Source organism: Hyperolius riggenbachi, chromosome 8 (genome assembly GCF_040937935.1).
Source record: "Hyperolius riggenbachi isolate aHypRig1 chromosome 8, aHypRig1.pri, whole genome shotgun sequence".
Lineage (NCBI taxonomy): Eukaryota > Metazoa > Chordata > Amphibia > Anura > Hyperoliidae > Hyperolius > Hyperolius riggenbachi.
The window spans coordinates 280,982,899-280,997,354 of record NC_090653.1 but is presented as its reverse complement, the minus strand read 5'-3'; the positions used below and the strand labels follow the sequence as shown (position 1 = coordinate 280,997,354).

General features: G+C 41.6%; 1 protein-coding gene across 6 annotated transcripts in view; it reads left to right on the top strand.

The window, feature by feature from the left end:
- Positions 1-14,456, top strand: part of GARNL3 (GTPase activating Rap/RanGAP domain like 3) — a 258,342-nt gene that overhangs the window by 166,221 nt on the left and 77,665 nt on the right. For all 6 annotated transcript variants that reach the window (XM_068249011.1, XM_068249007.1, XM_068249009.1 and 3 more), the window contains one exon: positions 12,140-12,214. In XM_068249011.1, coding sequence (XP_068105112.1) covers positions 12,140-12,214 — 75 coding nt within the window. The remainder of the gene's footprint in view (positions 1-12,139; positions 12,215-14,456) is intronic.

Genomic DNA, 14,456 nt, shown 5'->3' with positions numbered 1-14,456 from the left:
CAGCAGGACCGCTACTTCCGCCTTTGTGTAAGGAGGAACAGGAGGAGCACTGACAGAGCCCTGCAAAATGACCTCCAGCGGGCCACAAATGTGCGTGTGTCTGCTGAAATGGTCAGAAACTGACTCCATGATAGTGGTATGAGGGCCCGACATCCACAGGTGGGGGTTGTGCTTACAGCCCAACTCCGTGCAGGATGTTTGGCATTTGGCATGCTGGACCTCATGTGGCTGGAGTGTGTCAGCAGTTCCTGCAAGATGAAGGCATTGATGCTATGGACTGACCTGCCAGTTCCCCAGGCCTGAATCCAATTGGGCACATCTGGGACATCATGTGTCACTCCATCCACCAACGCCACGTTGCACTACAGACTGTCCAGGAGTTGGTGGAGGCTTTAGTCCAGGTCTGGGAGGAGATCCCTCAGGAGACCATCTGCCACCTCATCAGTAGCATTCCCAGGCATTGTAGGGAGGTCATACAGGCACATGGAGGCCACACACACTACTGAGCCTCATTCTGTCTTGTTACATCAAAGTTGGATGAGCCTGTAGTGTTTTTTTTTCCACTTTAATTTTGAGTGTGACTCCAAATCTAAAACCTCCATGGGTTGATAAATTTGATTTCCATTGATCATTTTTGTGTGATTTTGTTGTCAGCACATTCAGCGATGTAAAGAACGAAGTATTTAATAAGACTATTTCATTCATTCAGATATAGGATGTCTTATTTTTGTGTTCCCTTTATTTTTTGAGCAGTGTATTTATCGTGTAGTTCACATGTAAGTGTGGTATAAGTTAAGTATTTACTGAGTATGGCAGGTATACAAACCCAGGCACAGCTATCCTGGCACCCTAGACTCCGCCCTCCATGAACCTACAAACCCCTGCCAAACCACAAGTAGTGTGCTGACTGTCCAGCTGTTACTTCTCCCTTACTTCCCTTGTCCATCATAGGTAGTTACTGGTGTCTCTTAGCATTAGGTAACCAGAGGTACCCTCAGTATTAAGTTGCATAGGGAAGGAGGGAGGAAGGCACTCGAAGAGCAGAGTGAGACGCCTTTCGATCATCAGACGCCTGTAGGCCCGTACCTACAGTGCCTTATGCTAAATCCAGCCCTGTACAACCCTATACATGCAATGTGAACAGGGATGGTCTCTATTCATATAGATAAGTATAGATTATGTTTATAGATGTCGTACCAGATCTTATACATGGCGTGCACAGTGGTGAATAGCGCTGTAGGTTGCATACGTAGATATTATGTATAGAATTCAGTGTACGTTGGTGATGGTTGGAATTCACAGCGAAATACATATAAGAATGGTATCTGTTGTTCATGTAGATCAGGGTACCCACATCGTGCCCAGGAATCTGTATGTATCATCTATGTGCAATTATACTGGGAGGAGGGGAGGAGACATCTCTGGCTACTTATACTGTGGGGCTCTCTGGCTACCTATCTTCTATACTGGGGGGGGGGCTCTTCTACACTTGGCTACTTTTACTGTAGTGGTCATCAGGCTACCTGTACCGGGAGGGCATTTAAAAGAGAATCTGTAAAAAACGAAAAAGTGCCCCGGGGGGGTACTTACTTAGAGAGGGAGAAGTCTCTGGATCCTAATGAGGCTACCCCCATCTTCTTCACCCTCCAGGACCTAGGGCAGGAAGCCCCCGAACATGGGCGATGTTAATATTTACCTTCCTGGTTCCAGCCCAGGTGCAATAGCAGCTTTACGATGGGCTCTGGTGGAAATAACAGAGCCCGATTGGGTCCGCTTTACTGCGCAGGGCGACTTGCTTTAAACTGGCATCTGGCAACCTAATATTGGGGGTTCCTGTAGCTTCTTATACTGGTGGTGGTGGGGAGGGGTTAATTAATACTGGGGGCTCCTCCGGCTACCTATACTGGGGAGAGGCTGCATCTTGCTACCTAATACTGGCAGCTTCTCTGGCTACCTATACAGGGTGTCACAACTGGCCACTGGAGGGTACTTCTGGCTACCTATACTGGGGGCTACCTAATACCAGGGGGCAACCCTGGCTGCCACATCGTAACAGTGTTCTCCAATCTACAGCCATATATAGGTTGTGTATACAGTCATATGCACATTGCACTTATAGTACTAAAGGCTAGTTTGTGATATACATCAGAACGGCACAGTATAGATTGCATCTATGGATGTTATGTATAGAATCCTGAACTCACTGTGTTTGCTGTAAAGCTCATTGTTCTTGGTGTAGTACATATAGCCATGTATAGCCAATGTATATAGACGCTGTGTACAGTAATGATGACCATTGCCTATGGATGTTATGTATAGACTCTTGTATAGGCTATGTATATAGACAGCATCTACAGTAATAATGACCATTGCCTATGGATGTTATATATAGCCTCTTGTATACATTATGCATAGTACATTTAGCCATGTATATAGATGGCGGCAGTGTTCACCGCAGGCTCTTTTAGCCTGGTGCTCCACCCGCCTAATCTTGGTGAGCACCCGTCTGTCTTTGGCTTGCTTCCTCCTCCTCCTCCTCCTATACTGTAAGCAGAGCTGTGCCGGGCCTGTATCCCCCTCTCACACCCCACCCTCCTACTTTTTCATGCCACCCGGCTGGAAAACGATTCTGGGGAGAAGACTGGGCGTAGCATGTACAGTAAGGATGACCATTATCTATGGATGTTAAGTATAGACTCTTGTATAGGCCATGTATATAGATGGCGTGTATATGCAGCATGTACAGTAATGATGACCATTATCTATGGATGTTATATATAGACTCTTGTATAAGCCATGTATATAGATGGCGTGTATATGCAGCATGTACAGTAATGATGATCATTGCCTATGGATATTATGTATACACTCCTCGACTCGCTGTGTTTCCTGTAAAGCTAATGTTCCTGGTGTAGTACATATAGCCATGTATAGGCCATTGTAACGATCTGCTAGTGTGTGAGAGCACTAGCAGACAGTCAAATATCAGACGTTCCCTAAAAGGGAAATGTCTTACAGACAGTGTCAGTAGAAGGCAGTACTGACACTGAGTACAGATCAAGAGAGTGGTCAAACAAATCAAGTCAGCAACAGATCAAATTGGTAAGGTACAAAATCAGCAAGCAAATACAATGTGAGTAATCAGGCAGAGGTCAGCAACAGATCAGATTGGCAGAGGTACAGAATCGGCAGGCAAATACAATGTGAGTAATCAGGCAGAGGTCTGCAACAGATCAGATTGGCAGAGGTACAGAATCGGCAGGCAAAGAGAAGTCAGAGAAACAGGCAGAAGTCAAACACAGTAATAATCAAAAATAATAATCTGAGCTAGTGTGGAATACCTGGGGTCCTGCCGGTTCAAGCCACACACGGACTGACTAAGGTCTGAAGCCTTCACTGCAAAGTGTTAGCTACAACAGACAACGTGAGACTGACAGGATAAGGCTTAAGAAGCCTGGGATGACAGAACAGGCACACCCCCATACTGTCAGCAAATCAGCATCCAGGGGTGGACCTATGCGTGTCAGCTGACTGGGCTGTCAGCTGACATGCTTCCGAAGAGTATAAGAGGTGCGATGCCGATAGCGCGTGCGTCCACCTTGCTTCTCTGACGTCATCCACAACAATGCGGCCGGCCGACCCGGAAGTCGCAGGGACCCTGTTGCCGGCTGGAGCGAAGGTAAGCTCCGCAGCCCTGACAGCCATGTATATAGATGGTGTTTATATGCAGCATGTACAGTAATGATGACCATTATCTATGGATGTTATGTAAAGACTCTTGTAAAGACCATTTATATAGACTGTGTTTATATGCAGCGTGTACAGTAATGATGACCATTATCTATGGATGTTATGTACAAACTTTTGTATAGGCCATGTATACAGTAGATGGTGTGTATAGTAATGATGACCATTATCTATGAATGTTATGTATAGACTCTTGTATGAGCAATGTATACAGATCGCGTGTATATGCAGCGTTTACAGTAATGATGACCATTATCTATGGATGTTATGTATAGACTCTTGTATAGGCCATGTATATAGATGATGTGTATATGCAGCATGTACAGTAATGATGACCATTATCTATGGATGTTATGTATAGACTCTTGTATAGGACATGTATATAGATGGTGTGTATATGCAGCGTTTACAGTAATGATGACCATTATCTATGGATGTTATGTATAGACTCTTGTATAGGACATGTATATAGACTGTATGTATATGCAGCGTGTACAGTAATGACCATTATCTATGGATGTTATGTATAGACTCTTGTATAGGCCATGTATATAGATGGTGTGTATATGCAGCGTGTACAGTAATGATGACCATTATCTATGGATGTTATGTATAGACTCTTGTATAGGACATGTATATAGATGGTGTGTATATGCAGCGTGTACAGTAATGATGACCATTATCTATGGATGTTATGTATAGACTCTTGTATAGGACATGTATATAGATGGTGTGTATATGCAGCGTGTACAGTAATGATGACCATTATCTATGGATGTTATGTATGGACTCTTGTATAGGCCATGTATATAGATGATGTGTATATGCAGCATGTACAGTAATGATGACCATTATCTATGGATGTTATGTATAGACTCTTGTATAGGCCATGTTTATAGATGGTGTGTATACACAGCATGTACAGTAATGATGACCATTATCTATGGATGTTATGTATAGACTCTTGTATAGGACATGTATATAGATGGTGTGTATATGCAGCGTGTACAGTAATGATGACCATTATCTATGGAGGATATGTATAGACTCTTGTATAGGCCATGTATATAGATGGTGCGTATATGCAGCGTGTACAGTAATGATGACCATTATCTATGGATGTTATGTATAGATTCTTGTATAGGACATGTATATAGATGGTGTGTATATGCAGCGTGTACAGTAATGATGACCATTATCTATTGAGGTTATGTATAGACTCTTGTATAGGCCATGTATATAGATGGTGTGTGTATGCAGCGTGTACAGTAATGATGAGCATTATCTATGGATGTTATGTATAGACTCTTGTATAGGACATGTATATAGATGGTGTGTATATGCAGCGTGTACAGTAATGATGACCATTATCTATGGATGTTATGTATAGACTCTTGTATAGGCCATTTATATAGATGGTGTGTATACACAGCATGTACAGTAATGATGACCATTATCTATGGATGTTATGTATAGACTCTTGTATAGGACATGTATATAGATGGTGTATATATGCACCGTGTACAGTAATGATGACCATTATCTATGGATATTATGTATAGACTCTTGTATAGGCCATGTATACAGATGGTGTGTATATGCAGTGTGTACAGTAATGATGACCATTATCTATGGATGTTATGTATGGACTCTTGTATAGGCCATGTATATAGATGGTGTGTATATGCAGCGTGTGCAGTAATGATGACCATTATCTATGTATATTATGTATAGACTCTTGTATAGGCCATGTATACAGATGGTGTGTATATGCAGTGTGTACAGTAATGATGACCATTATCTATGGATGTTATGTATAGACTCTTGTATAGGCCATGTATATAGATGGTGTGTATATGCAGCGTGTACAGTAATGATGACCATTATCTATGGATGTTATGTATAGACTCTTGCATAGGACATGTATATAGACTGTGTGTATATGTAGCGTGTACAGTAATGATGACCATTATCTATGGATGTTATGTATAGACTCTTGTATAGGACATGTATATAGATGGTGTGTATATGCAGCGTGTACAGTAATGATGACCATTATCTATGGATGTTATGTATAGACTCTTGTATAGGCCATGTATATAGATGGTGTGTATACACAGCATGTACAGTAATGATGACCATTATCTATGGATGTTATGTATAGACTCTTGTATAGGACATGTATATAGATGGAATGTATATGCAGCGTGTACAGCAATGATGACCATTATCTATGGATGTTATGTATAGACTCTTGTATAGGCCATTTATATAGATGGTGTGTATACACAGCATGTACAGTAATGATGACCATTATCTATGGATGTTATGTATAAACTCTTGTATAGGACATGTATATAGATAGTGTATATATGCAGCGTGTACAGTAATGATGACCATTATCTATGGATATTATGTATAGACTCTTGTATAGGCCATGTATACAGATGGTGTGTATATGCAGTGTGTACAGTAATGATGACCATTATCTATGGATGTTATGTATGGACTCTTGTATAGGCCATGTATATAGATGGTGTGTATATGCAGCGTGTGCAGTAATGATGACCATTATCTATGTATATTATGTATAGACTCTTGTATAGGCCATGTATACAGATGGTGTGTATATGCAGTGTGTACAGTAATGATGACCATTATCTATGGATGTTATGTATAGACTCTTGTATAGGCCATGTATATAGATGGTGTGTATATGCAGCGTGTACAGTAATGATGACCATTATCTATGGATCTTATTTATAGACTCTTGCATAGGACATGTATATAGACTGTGTGTATATGTAGCGTGTACAGTAATGATGACCATTATCTATGGATGTTATGTAAAGACTCTAGTATAGGCCATGTATATAGACTGTGTGTATATGTAGCGTGTACAGTAATGATGACCATTATCTATGGATGTTATGTATAGACTCTTGTATAGGCCATGTATATAGATGGTGTGTATATGTAGCATGTACAGTAATGATGACCATTATCTATGGATGTTATGTATGGACTCTTGTATAGGCCATGTATATAGATGGTATGTATATGCAGCGTGTACAGCAATGATGACCATTATCTATGGATGTTATGTATAGACTCTTCTATAGGCCATGTGTATATATATATATATATATATATATATATATATATATATATATATATATATATATATATATATATATATATATACATATATATATGGTGTGTATATGCAGTGTGTACAGTAATGATGACCATTATCTATGGATGTTATATATAGACTCTTGTATACGCCATGTATATAGATGGTGTGTATATGCAGCGTGTACAGTAATGATGACCATTATCTATGGATGTTATGTATAGACTCTTGTATAGGCCATGTATATAGATGGTGTGTATATGTGTATATGTAGAGTGTACAGTAATGATGACCATTATCTATGGATGTTATGTATAGACTCTTGCATAGGACATGTACATAGATGGTGTGTATATGCAGCATGTACAGTAACGATGACCATTATCTATGGATGTTATGTATAGACTCTTGTATAGACCATGTATACAGATGGCATGTGTACACAGCGTGTACAGTAATGATGACCATTATCTATGGATATTATGTATAGACTCTTGTATAGGCCATGTATATATATGGTGTGTATATGCAGCATGTACAGTAATGATGACCATTATCTATGGATGTTATGTATAGGCTCTTGTATAAGCCATGTATATAGATGGTGTGTATATACAGTAATGATGACCTCTGAGGGGGAGGGGGGATTTATCAACGCATTATCAACAGTTTTTTCTTCTTAATCTGTTCTAACCAGCAGGGAGAACAGTTCTGCGTGATAATAAGAACCTTCTTAAATCCTAGGTAATAGTGGCAATTTAGCATGAATTTCTAGAGCTGCACTACTGTTAAGAAAAGTGCAAATCCATCCCCATCCCTAAACTTGTGCAGATTAAGCAGTGCTTGATAGCAGTTCTACAGATGTAGAACTGTTGGCTAGACATGATTGCAGAGTGCAGGCTAGACATGATTTGTGATGTGCTCCTCCCCCTGCTGAATTCCTCCTCAGAGCCTGCTGCTATCAATACAGCAGGTGTGTTGGTTACCTCAGCAACAGGAATTCCCCTCACACACTGCATTGTCTGAGAGACCTTCCTAGCTCCTCCTATCATACAACAGTTTTAGAAGGAATCTGCACTATCTAATGATTTCTTAAGATACCTGAGACAGTTCTGCATGGATTTCTAAAAACCGACCAATGATTTGTCTCAGACACTCTTGATAAATCTGGCCGTGTCTATGGATGTTATGTACAACATCTTGTATAGGCTATGTATACAGACAATGTGTACATTAATGATTGCGTCTATGGATGTTATATATAGCCTCTTGTATAGGCCATGCATATAGATGATGTGTACACACAACGTGCACAGTAATGATTGCGTCTATGGATGTTATGTATAGACTCTTGTATAGGCCGTGTATATAGATGGTGTATATAGACAGCGTGCACAGTAATGATTGCATCTGTGGATGTTATATATAGACTCTTGTATAGGCCATGTATATAGATGATGTGTATACACAGCGTGCACAGTAATGATTGCGTCTATGGATGTTATGTACAGCCCATGTATAGGCTATGTATACAGACAGCGTGTACAGTTGTGATTGCATCTATGGATGTTATGTATAGACTCTTGTATAGGCTATGTATACAGACAGCGTGTACAGTAATGATTGCATCTATGGATGTTATGTATATACTCTTGTATAGGCTATGTATACAGACAGCGTGTACAGTAATGATTGCGTCTATGGATGTTATGTACAGCCAATGTATAGGCTATGTATACAGACAGTGTGTACAGTAATGATTGCATCTATGGATGTTATGTATAAACTCTTGTATAGGCTATGTATACAGACAGCGTGTACAGTAATGATTGCGTCTATGGATGTTATGTACAGCCCATGTATAGGCTATGTATACAGACAGCGTGTACAGTAATGATTGCATCTATGGATGTTATGTATAAACTCTTGTATAGGCTATGTATACAGACAGCGTGTACAGTAATGATTGCGTCTATGGATGTTATGTACAGCCCATGTATAGGCTATGTATACAGACAGCGTGTACAGTAATGATTGCATCTATGGATGTTATGTATAAACTCTTGTATAGGCTATGTATACAGACAGCGTGTACAGTAATGATTGCATCTATGGATGTTATGTATAAACTCTTGTATAGGCTATGTATACAGACAGCGTGTACAGTAATGATTGCATCTATGGATGTTATGTATAGACTCTTGTATAGGCTATGTATACAGACAGCGTGTACAGTAATGATTGCATCTATGGATGTTATGTACAGCCCATGTATAGGCTATGTATACAGACAGCGTGTACAGTAATGATTGCATCTATGGATGTTATGTACAGCCTCCAGTATACATTATGCATACGCTGAAGGTCAGCATTCTCCCGGTGACAGACGCCAGATGCTGCAGATTCTATTATCTGGCATTTTTCTGGCTTCCGGAAGCTTCTGGCATTGTGGCGGTACAGACGCCATTACGATAATTACTCTAATTAAAGACAATTTGATTTCCCTTTACCCTGGAAGAACGCAGAAGGGGAGATGTTTATTCCATAAGACCTTCCAGGCACAACGCGGGCTGGCTCTGAAATAACCGCGTTTCATTTATAGTCGTACAGAGGCAATATCTCCCGACCGCCATATTATACACCAGCATCTTCCTGAATCCAGCATATTAAGTCCCAGCGTCCACCAACATGTACTGACGATATGCCCGAGGCCTGTGCCCAGAGCTGTGTATATTTAATGTCACTCATCAGGGCGGAGTCACTTCTGACTCCTTACATATTAACTGAGCTATAAAGATAGGTCATTTATGAAATAAACCGATATGGAGACATAGATTGTGACTTAAAGGGTTGCTTAAGTCAAATAAAAAAAAAATAGTTTACCTTACCTGGGGCTTCTTGCAGCCCCCTGGAGTCATCCTGTGTCGGTGATGTTGGTCACTTCTGGCAAGCAGCGGTGACTGCCGCAAAGCTGGACGGTCGCAGGCGCCTGCTGCACAAGCGCAGCCCCGAGCCGTATACGCATCTGTATAGGCTGGGCCTAGAGATGTTAACTGGGGGATCGGGTGCTGATGCCTGTCGGGTGACATCTATGCAGTAATTGCATGGACCTTAAAGTGAACCTCCAGATTAAAAATCTACTCAGCAGCAGTGAAAAGACTTGGTGTTTCTTTAACAGTTTCACAGCATCAGAACTTTGTTTTTCTTACCCAAGCCTCATTTTTAGCTGCACAGAAGCTAAGCTCCGCCACAATGAAAGAAATCTGCCTGGGCATGTTTCCCCTGATGCTATGCAAAGCATGATGGGATTTCAGATGTTGTTGTTCTTCTGCTGTTTTGGCGCAAAATTGTTTTTTTTTTATTTTTAATTTGAGATTTGAAGCCTAGTGTGCACAGCTGGGAGGGTTGATCAGGATACAGGACAGTTGGAACTGTGTCTCATGCTTCCTGTCACCTCCTTTCAACCAAAAAGATGGCTGCCCCCATGAAATCACAAACCTTTGTCTGTTCTTTTAAAACAGGGTGGGTAAGAGATTATATTACCGATCTATTTAATTAACATAAATAATGTAATTTAATGACAGTATGTTTGTTTAAGGTGCACATAGACCCATCCGATTTCAGTATGAAATCTTATCGCCTGAGCCCGCTGCCCCCGCACCGCCACTGCCCCCCCTCATGTATAAATGTGCCCCCGTTTGCATCTATATGTTACCTGTCCTGTTGCAGCCTCAGCGCAGTGTCCCGTAACCTCTGGGGCGGTATTCTGTATGCACTACTGGTGCATAGCATCTGACTACGGCGCATAGCGTCTGACGTCAGATGCTATGCGCCAGTAGTGTGTACAGATAGCCACCAGAGGTTACGGGACACCACGTGGAGGATGAAACAGGACAGGTAACGTATAAATGCACACGGGGGGCACATTTATACATGGGGGGGCAGCGGCGGTGCGGGGGCAGCGGGCTCAGGCGATTTCGTCGTCTTGTTGCTTACTCGAAAATCGCCCCCGTACCGCTGCACACCTGACCAACCAACTTCGCCCTGACTACTTGCAGCATGCATGATAGACAAAGCGACAAATTTCTGTCCTGAAATTGGTCGTTTTGTCGGTCGGGCATGCACTTGCCGGCAACCATTTTCATCCAATTCGATTATAATAATTGCCAAGTCGCCTGATGTATGGTAACCTTTTTTAGAGTCTAATTAATTACAATATGGTAATTGCCAATAATGTTTGATCTGATATATAAATTATATCTTCTGTAGATCTATAACTTACATTATATATACAGGATCTTCTAAAAAAAATAGCATATTGTGATAAAGTTCATTATTTTCTGTAATGCACTGATAAACATTAGACTTTCATATATTTTAGATTCATTACACACAACTGAAGTAGTTCAAGCCTTTTATTGTTTTAATATTGATGATTTAGGCATACAGCTCATGAAAACTCAAAATTCCTATCTCAAAAAATTAGTATATTTCATCTGCTGAAAAGCTTTATGGAGATGAAGATTTCATTTTTCAGCACGACCTGGCACCTGCTCACAGTGCCAAAACCACTGGTAAATGGTTTACTGACCATGGTATTACTGTGCTCAATTGGCCTGCCAACTCTCCTGACCTGAACCCCATAGAGAATCTGTGGGATATTGTGAAGAGAAAGTTGAGAGATGCAAGACCCAACACTCTGGATGAGCTTAAGGCCGCTATCGAAGTATCCTGGGCCTCCATAACACCTGAGCAGTGCCACAGGCTGATTGCCTCCATGCCACGCCGCATTGAAGCAGTCATTTCTGCTAAAGTATTCCCGACCAAGTATTGAGTGCAAAACTGAACATAATTATTTGAAGGTTGACTTTTCTGTTTTAAAAACACTTTTCTTTTATTGGTCGGATGAAATATGCTAATTTTTTGAGATAGGAAATTTGGGTTTTCATGAGCTGTATGCCAAAATCATCAATATTAAAACAATAAAAGGCTTGAACTACTTCAGTTGTAGTGTAATGAATCTAAAATATATGAAAGTCTAATGTTTATCAGTACATTACAGAAAATAATGAACTTTATCACAATATGCAAATTTTTTGAGAAGATCCTGTGTATATATATATATATATATATATATATATATCTATAATATTTTACATTATGATTGTTGTATAGAATATGGTATGCACAGATGATCTAGTCTGGAGGCCTGCACCTTCTAATTTCTTTCCTTATGTTGTCTTTCCATTCCGGCAGCTCATTTCCAGTGACGCAGATGGAGCGATTCAGAGGGCTGGCCGATTCCGTGTGGAGAACGGATCATTGGATGAGGTAGAGCCAATCAAACTGGAGAAGACATACGGGGAGTGGCTTTTGGTAATATGGAGGTCAAAGGTTGGGCTTCAGTTAGTGAGGGGACTGGTCCATAATTCTGCATGGGTTTCACAGAGGAGAGGACTTTACTGAGGTCCTCCTTAGGGTTTAAAGGCAGCCATACACTGGTCAATTGCCACCAGATCGACCGGCAGATATATTCTTCTGTAATCGAATCTGATCAAAGAGGGGTCTATTGGCTGCCTACACTGCAAACAGATTTTGAATCTATTTCACTATGAAATCGATTCACAATCTGTGGAGCTGCCGTCGCCCCCCCCCCCCCCGCATACATTACCTGATGCGGCCGGCGTGAATCCCCGGTCTCCGCTGTCTCTTCTCCACTCTGGGCTCCAGCTTCACTTTACTTCCTGTTGGGGGAAGTTTAAACAGTAGAGGGCGCTCTACTGTTTAAACTTCCTCCGACAGGAAGTAAGTGAAGCCAGCTGGAGCCCAGCACGGAGAAGGGACTGCGGGGACATGCGCCGGCAGAACAGGTAATGTATTGCCGCTAGCGTCGGTCGTCGGACATTCGAGCGCCACTATCGACACACTCCCGACCCGCCGGCGATCAAGCGCAATTTTCACAGATTGGATCAATCGATTTCGGACGGAAATCGGTTGAATGGTCAGCGTTTGCGCATGGATTTCATAGCAGATTCGATCTCAGTGATCTAATCTGCTGTCTATCTGCAGGAAATCGAGTAAGTGTATGGGCAACTTTCGTCTTCTTGGCTGGAGCTTCTAATGGCAGATGGTCCTTGAGACTCGCTATCAGCAGATCCTTTCTCTTGGAGACATGTCATTCACTTGATTAGCTGATAGATTTACAGAGCTCTCATTTGCTGGGATCAATTCCTGCTGCAGGAAATTTGGGCGCAACGTGCGCCGCCATAGGCCGTAATGTGAATTACAGCTGTATTACAGCTGTATCGGGCGGTAATTTGGGAGCCTTCAAAAGACAGAGCTCAAATTACTATAAAAACAGCATCATTCGACTGCCGGCAATAGCTTGAAGCCGAATTATGTCTACCTTCTGAGTCCATTGTGGCCTGGAGGGGGAATAGTAATTACCACCGCCGGGACTTGTGCAGGAGCAGGGCGAGCTTTTTTTCGGCTTTACCCTGCTCTCAAATCTCCCGGCTGCTTAATTACATGCAGGCAGTTTGTGGGCTCATGACCTATGTGACCAAATTCTCACCTCTGACATGGCACCATCATTTCATATCCATACATTGGAGAAGCTGAAGTTGCAGCCAGCCATGTGGTGGCACTTTCCTCCTCTGTATCTGCAGTGCGGTGTACAGAATGTGACACACACCCCTCTGATTCCTCCTTCACGGACTGACCCATGCTGCATTGGGGGAGAAGATGGCTAAACGGTTGGAGGAGATTTTAAACTAGGATCTGGGGGGAGGCGGGAGGATAAAGTCTCAATACGTAGACAAGATGAGGTAAAAAGACAGTGGGAACCTATCATTATGGAGGGTGGAGAGGGGGGTGGGGACAGTGTAAAGATTAAGGAGGTTGGTAAAAATTCAAGTAGCCAATTTCATGTAAACAAAATTGGTAAATGTGGTGGTAAAAATATAAAGTGCATGGTAACCAATGCTCGGAGCCTTGCAAATAAAATAGACGAACTAGAGTTCATTCTGAATGACAAAGGCTATGACATTGTGGGAATAACCGAGACATGGATGGATGAAAGCCATGACTGGATAGCTAATTTAAAAGGATACAATGTGTTTAGGAGGGATAGAACAGGGAAAAAAGGTGGAGGGGTTTGTCTCTTTGTTAAGAATTCTCTTACAGCTGTCCTCAACGATGAGATGGAGGAAGATTGCGAAGATGTGGAGTCCGTTTGGGTAAATATTCATGGTGGAAATAAAAGGACTTAGGAGTACTCATTGACAACAAGTTAAATAATCGTACTCAATGCCAAGCAGCTGCAGCTAAAGCTAACAAAATTTTGGGATGCATTAAAAGGGAAATAAAAACTCGAGATGCTAGCATAATATTGCCCCTGTTTAACTCTCTAGTAAGGCCACATCTGGAATATGGAATTCAGTTCTGGGCACCACATTACAAAAAAGATATTGCAGTTTTAGAGCAGGTGCAGAGACGAGCAACAAAATTGATGTGTGGGATGGAAGGTCTCACTTATCGAGAAAGGTTAGATAAACTGGGTTTATTTAGTCTA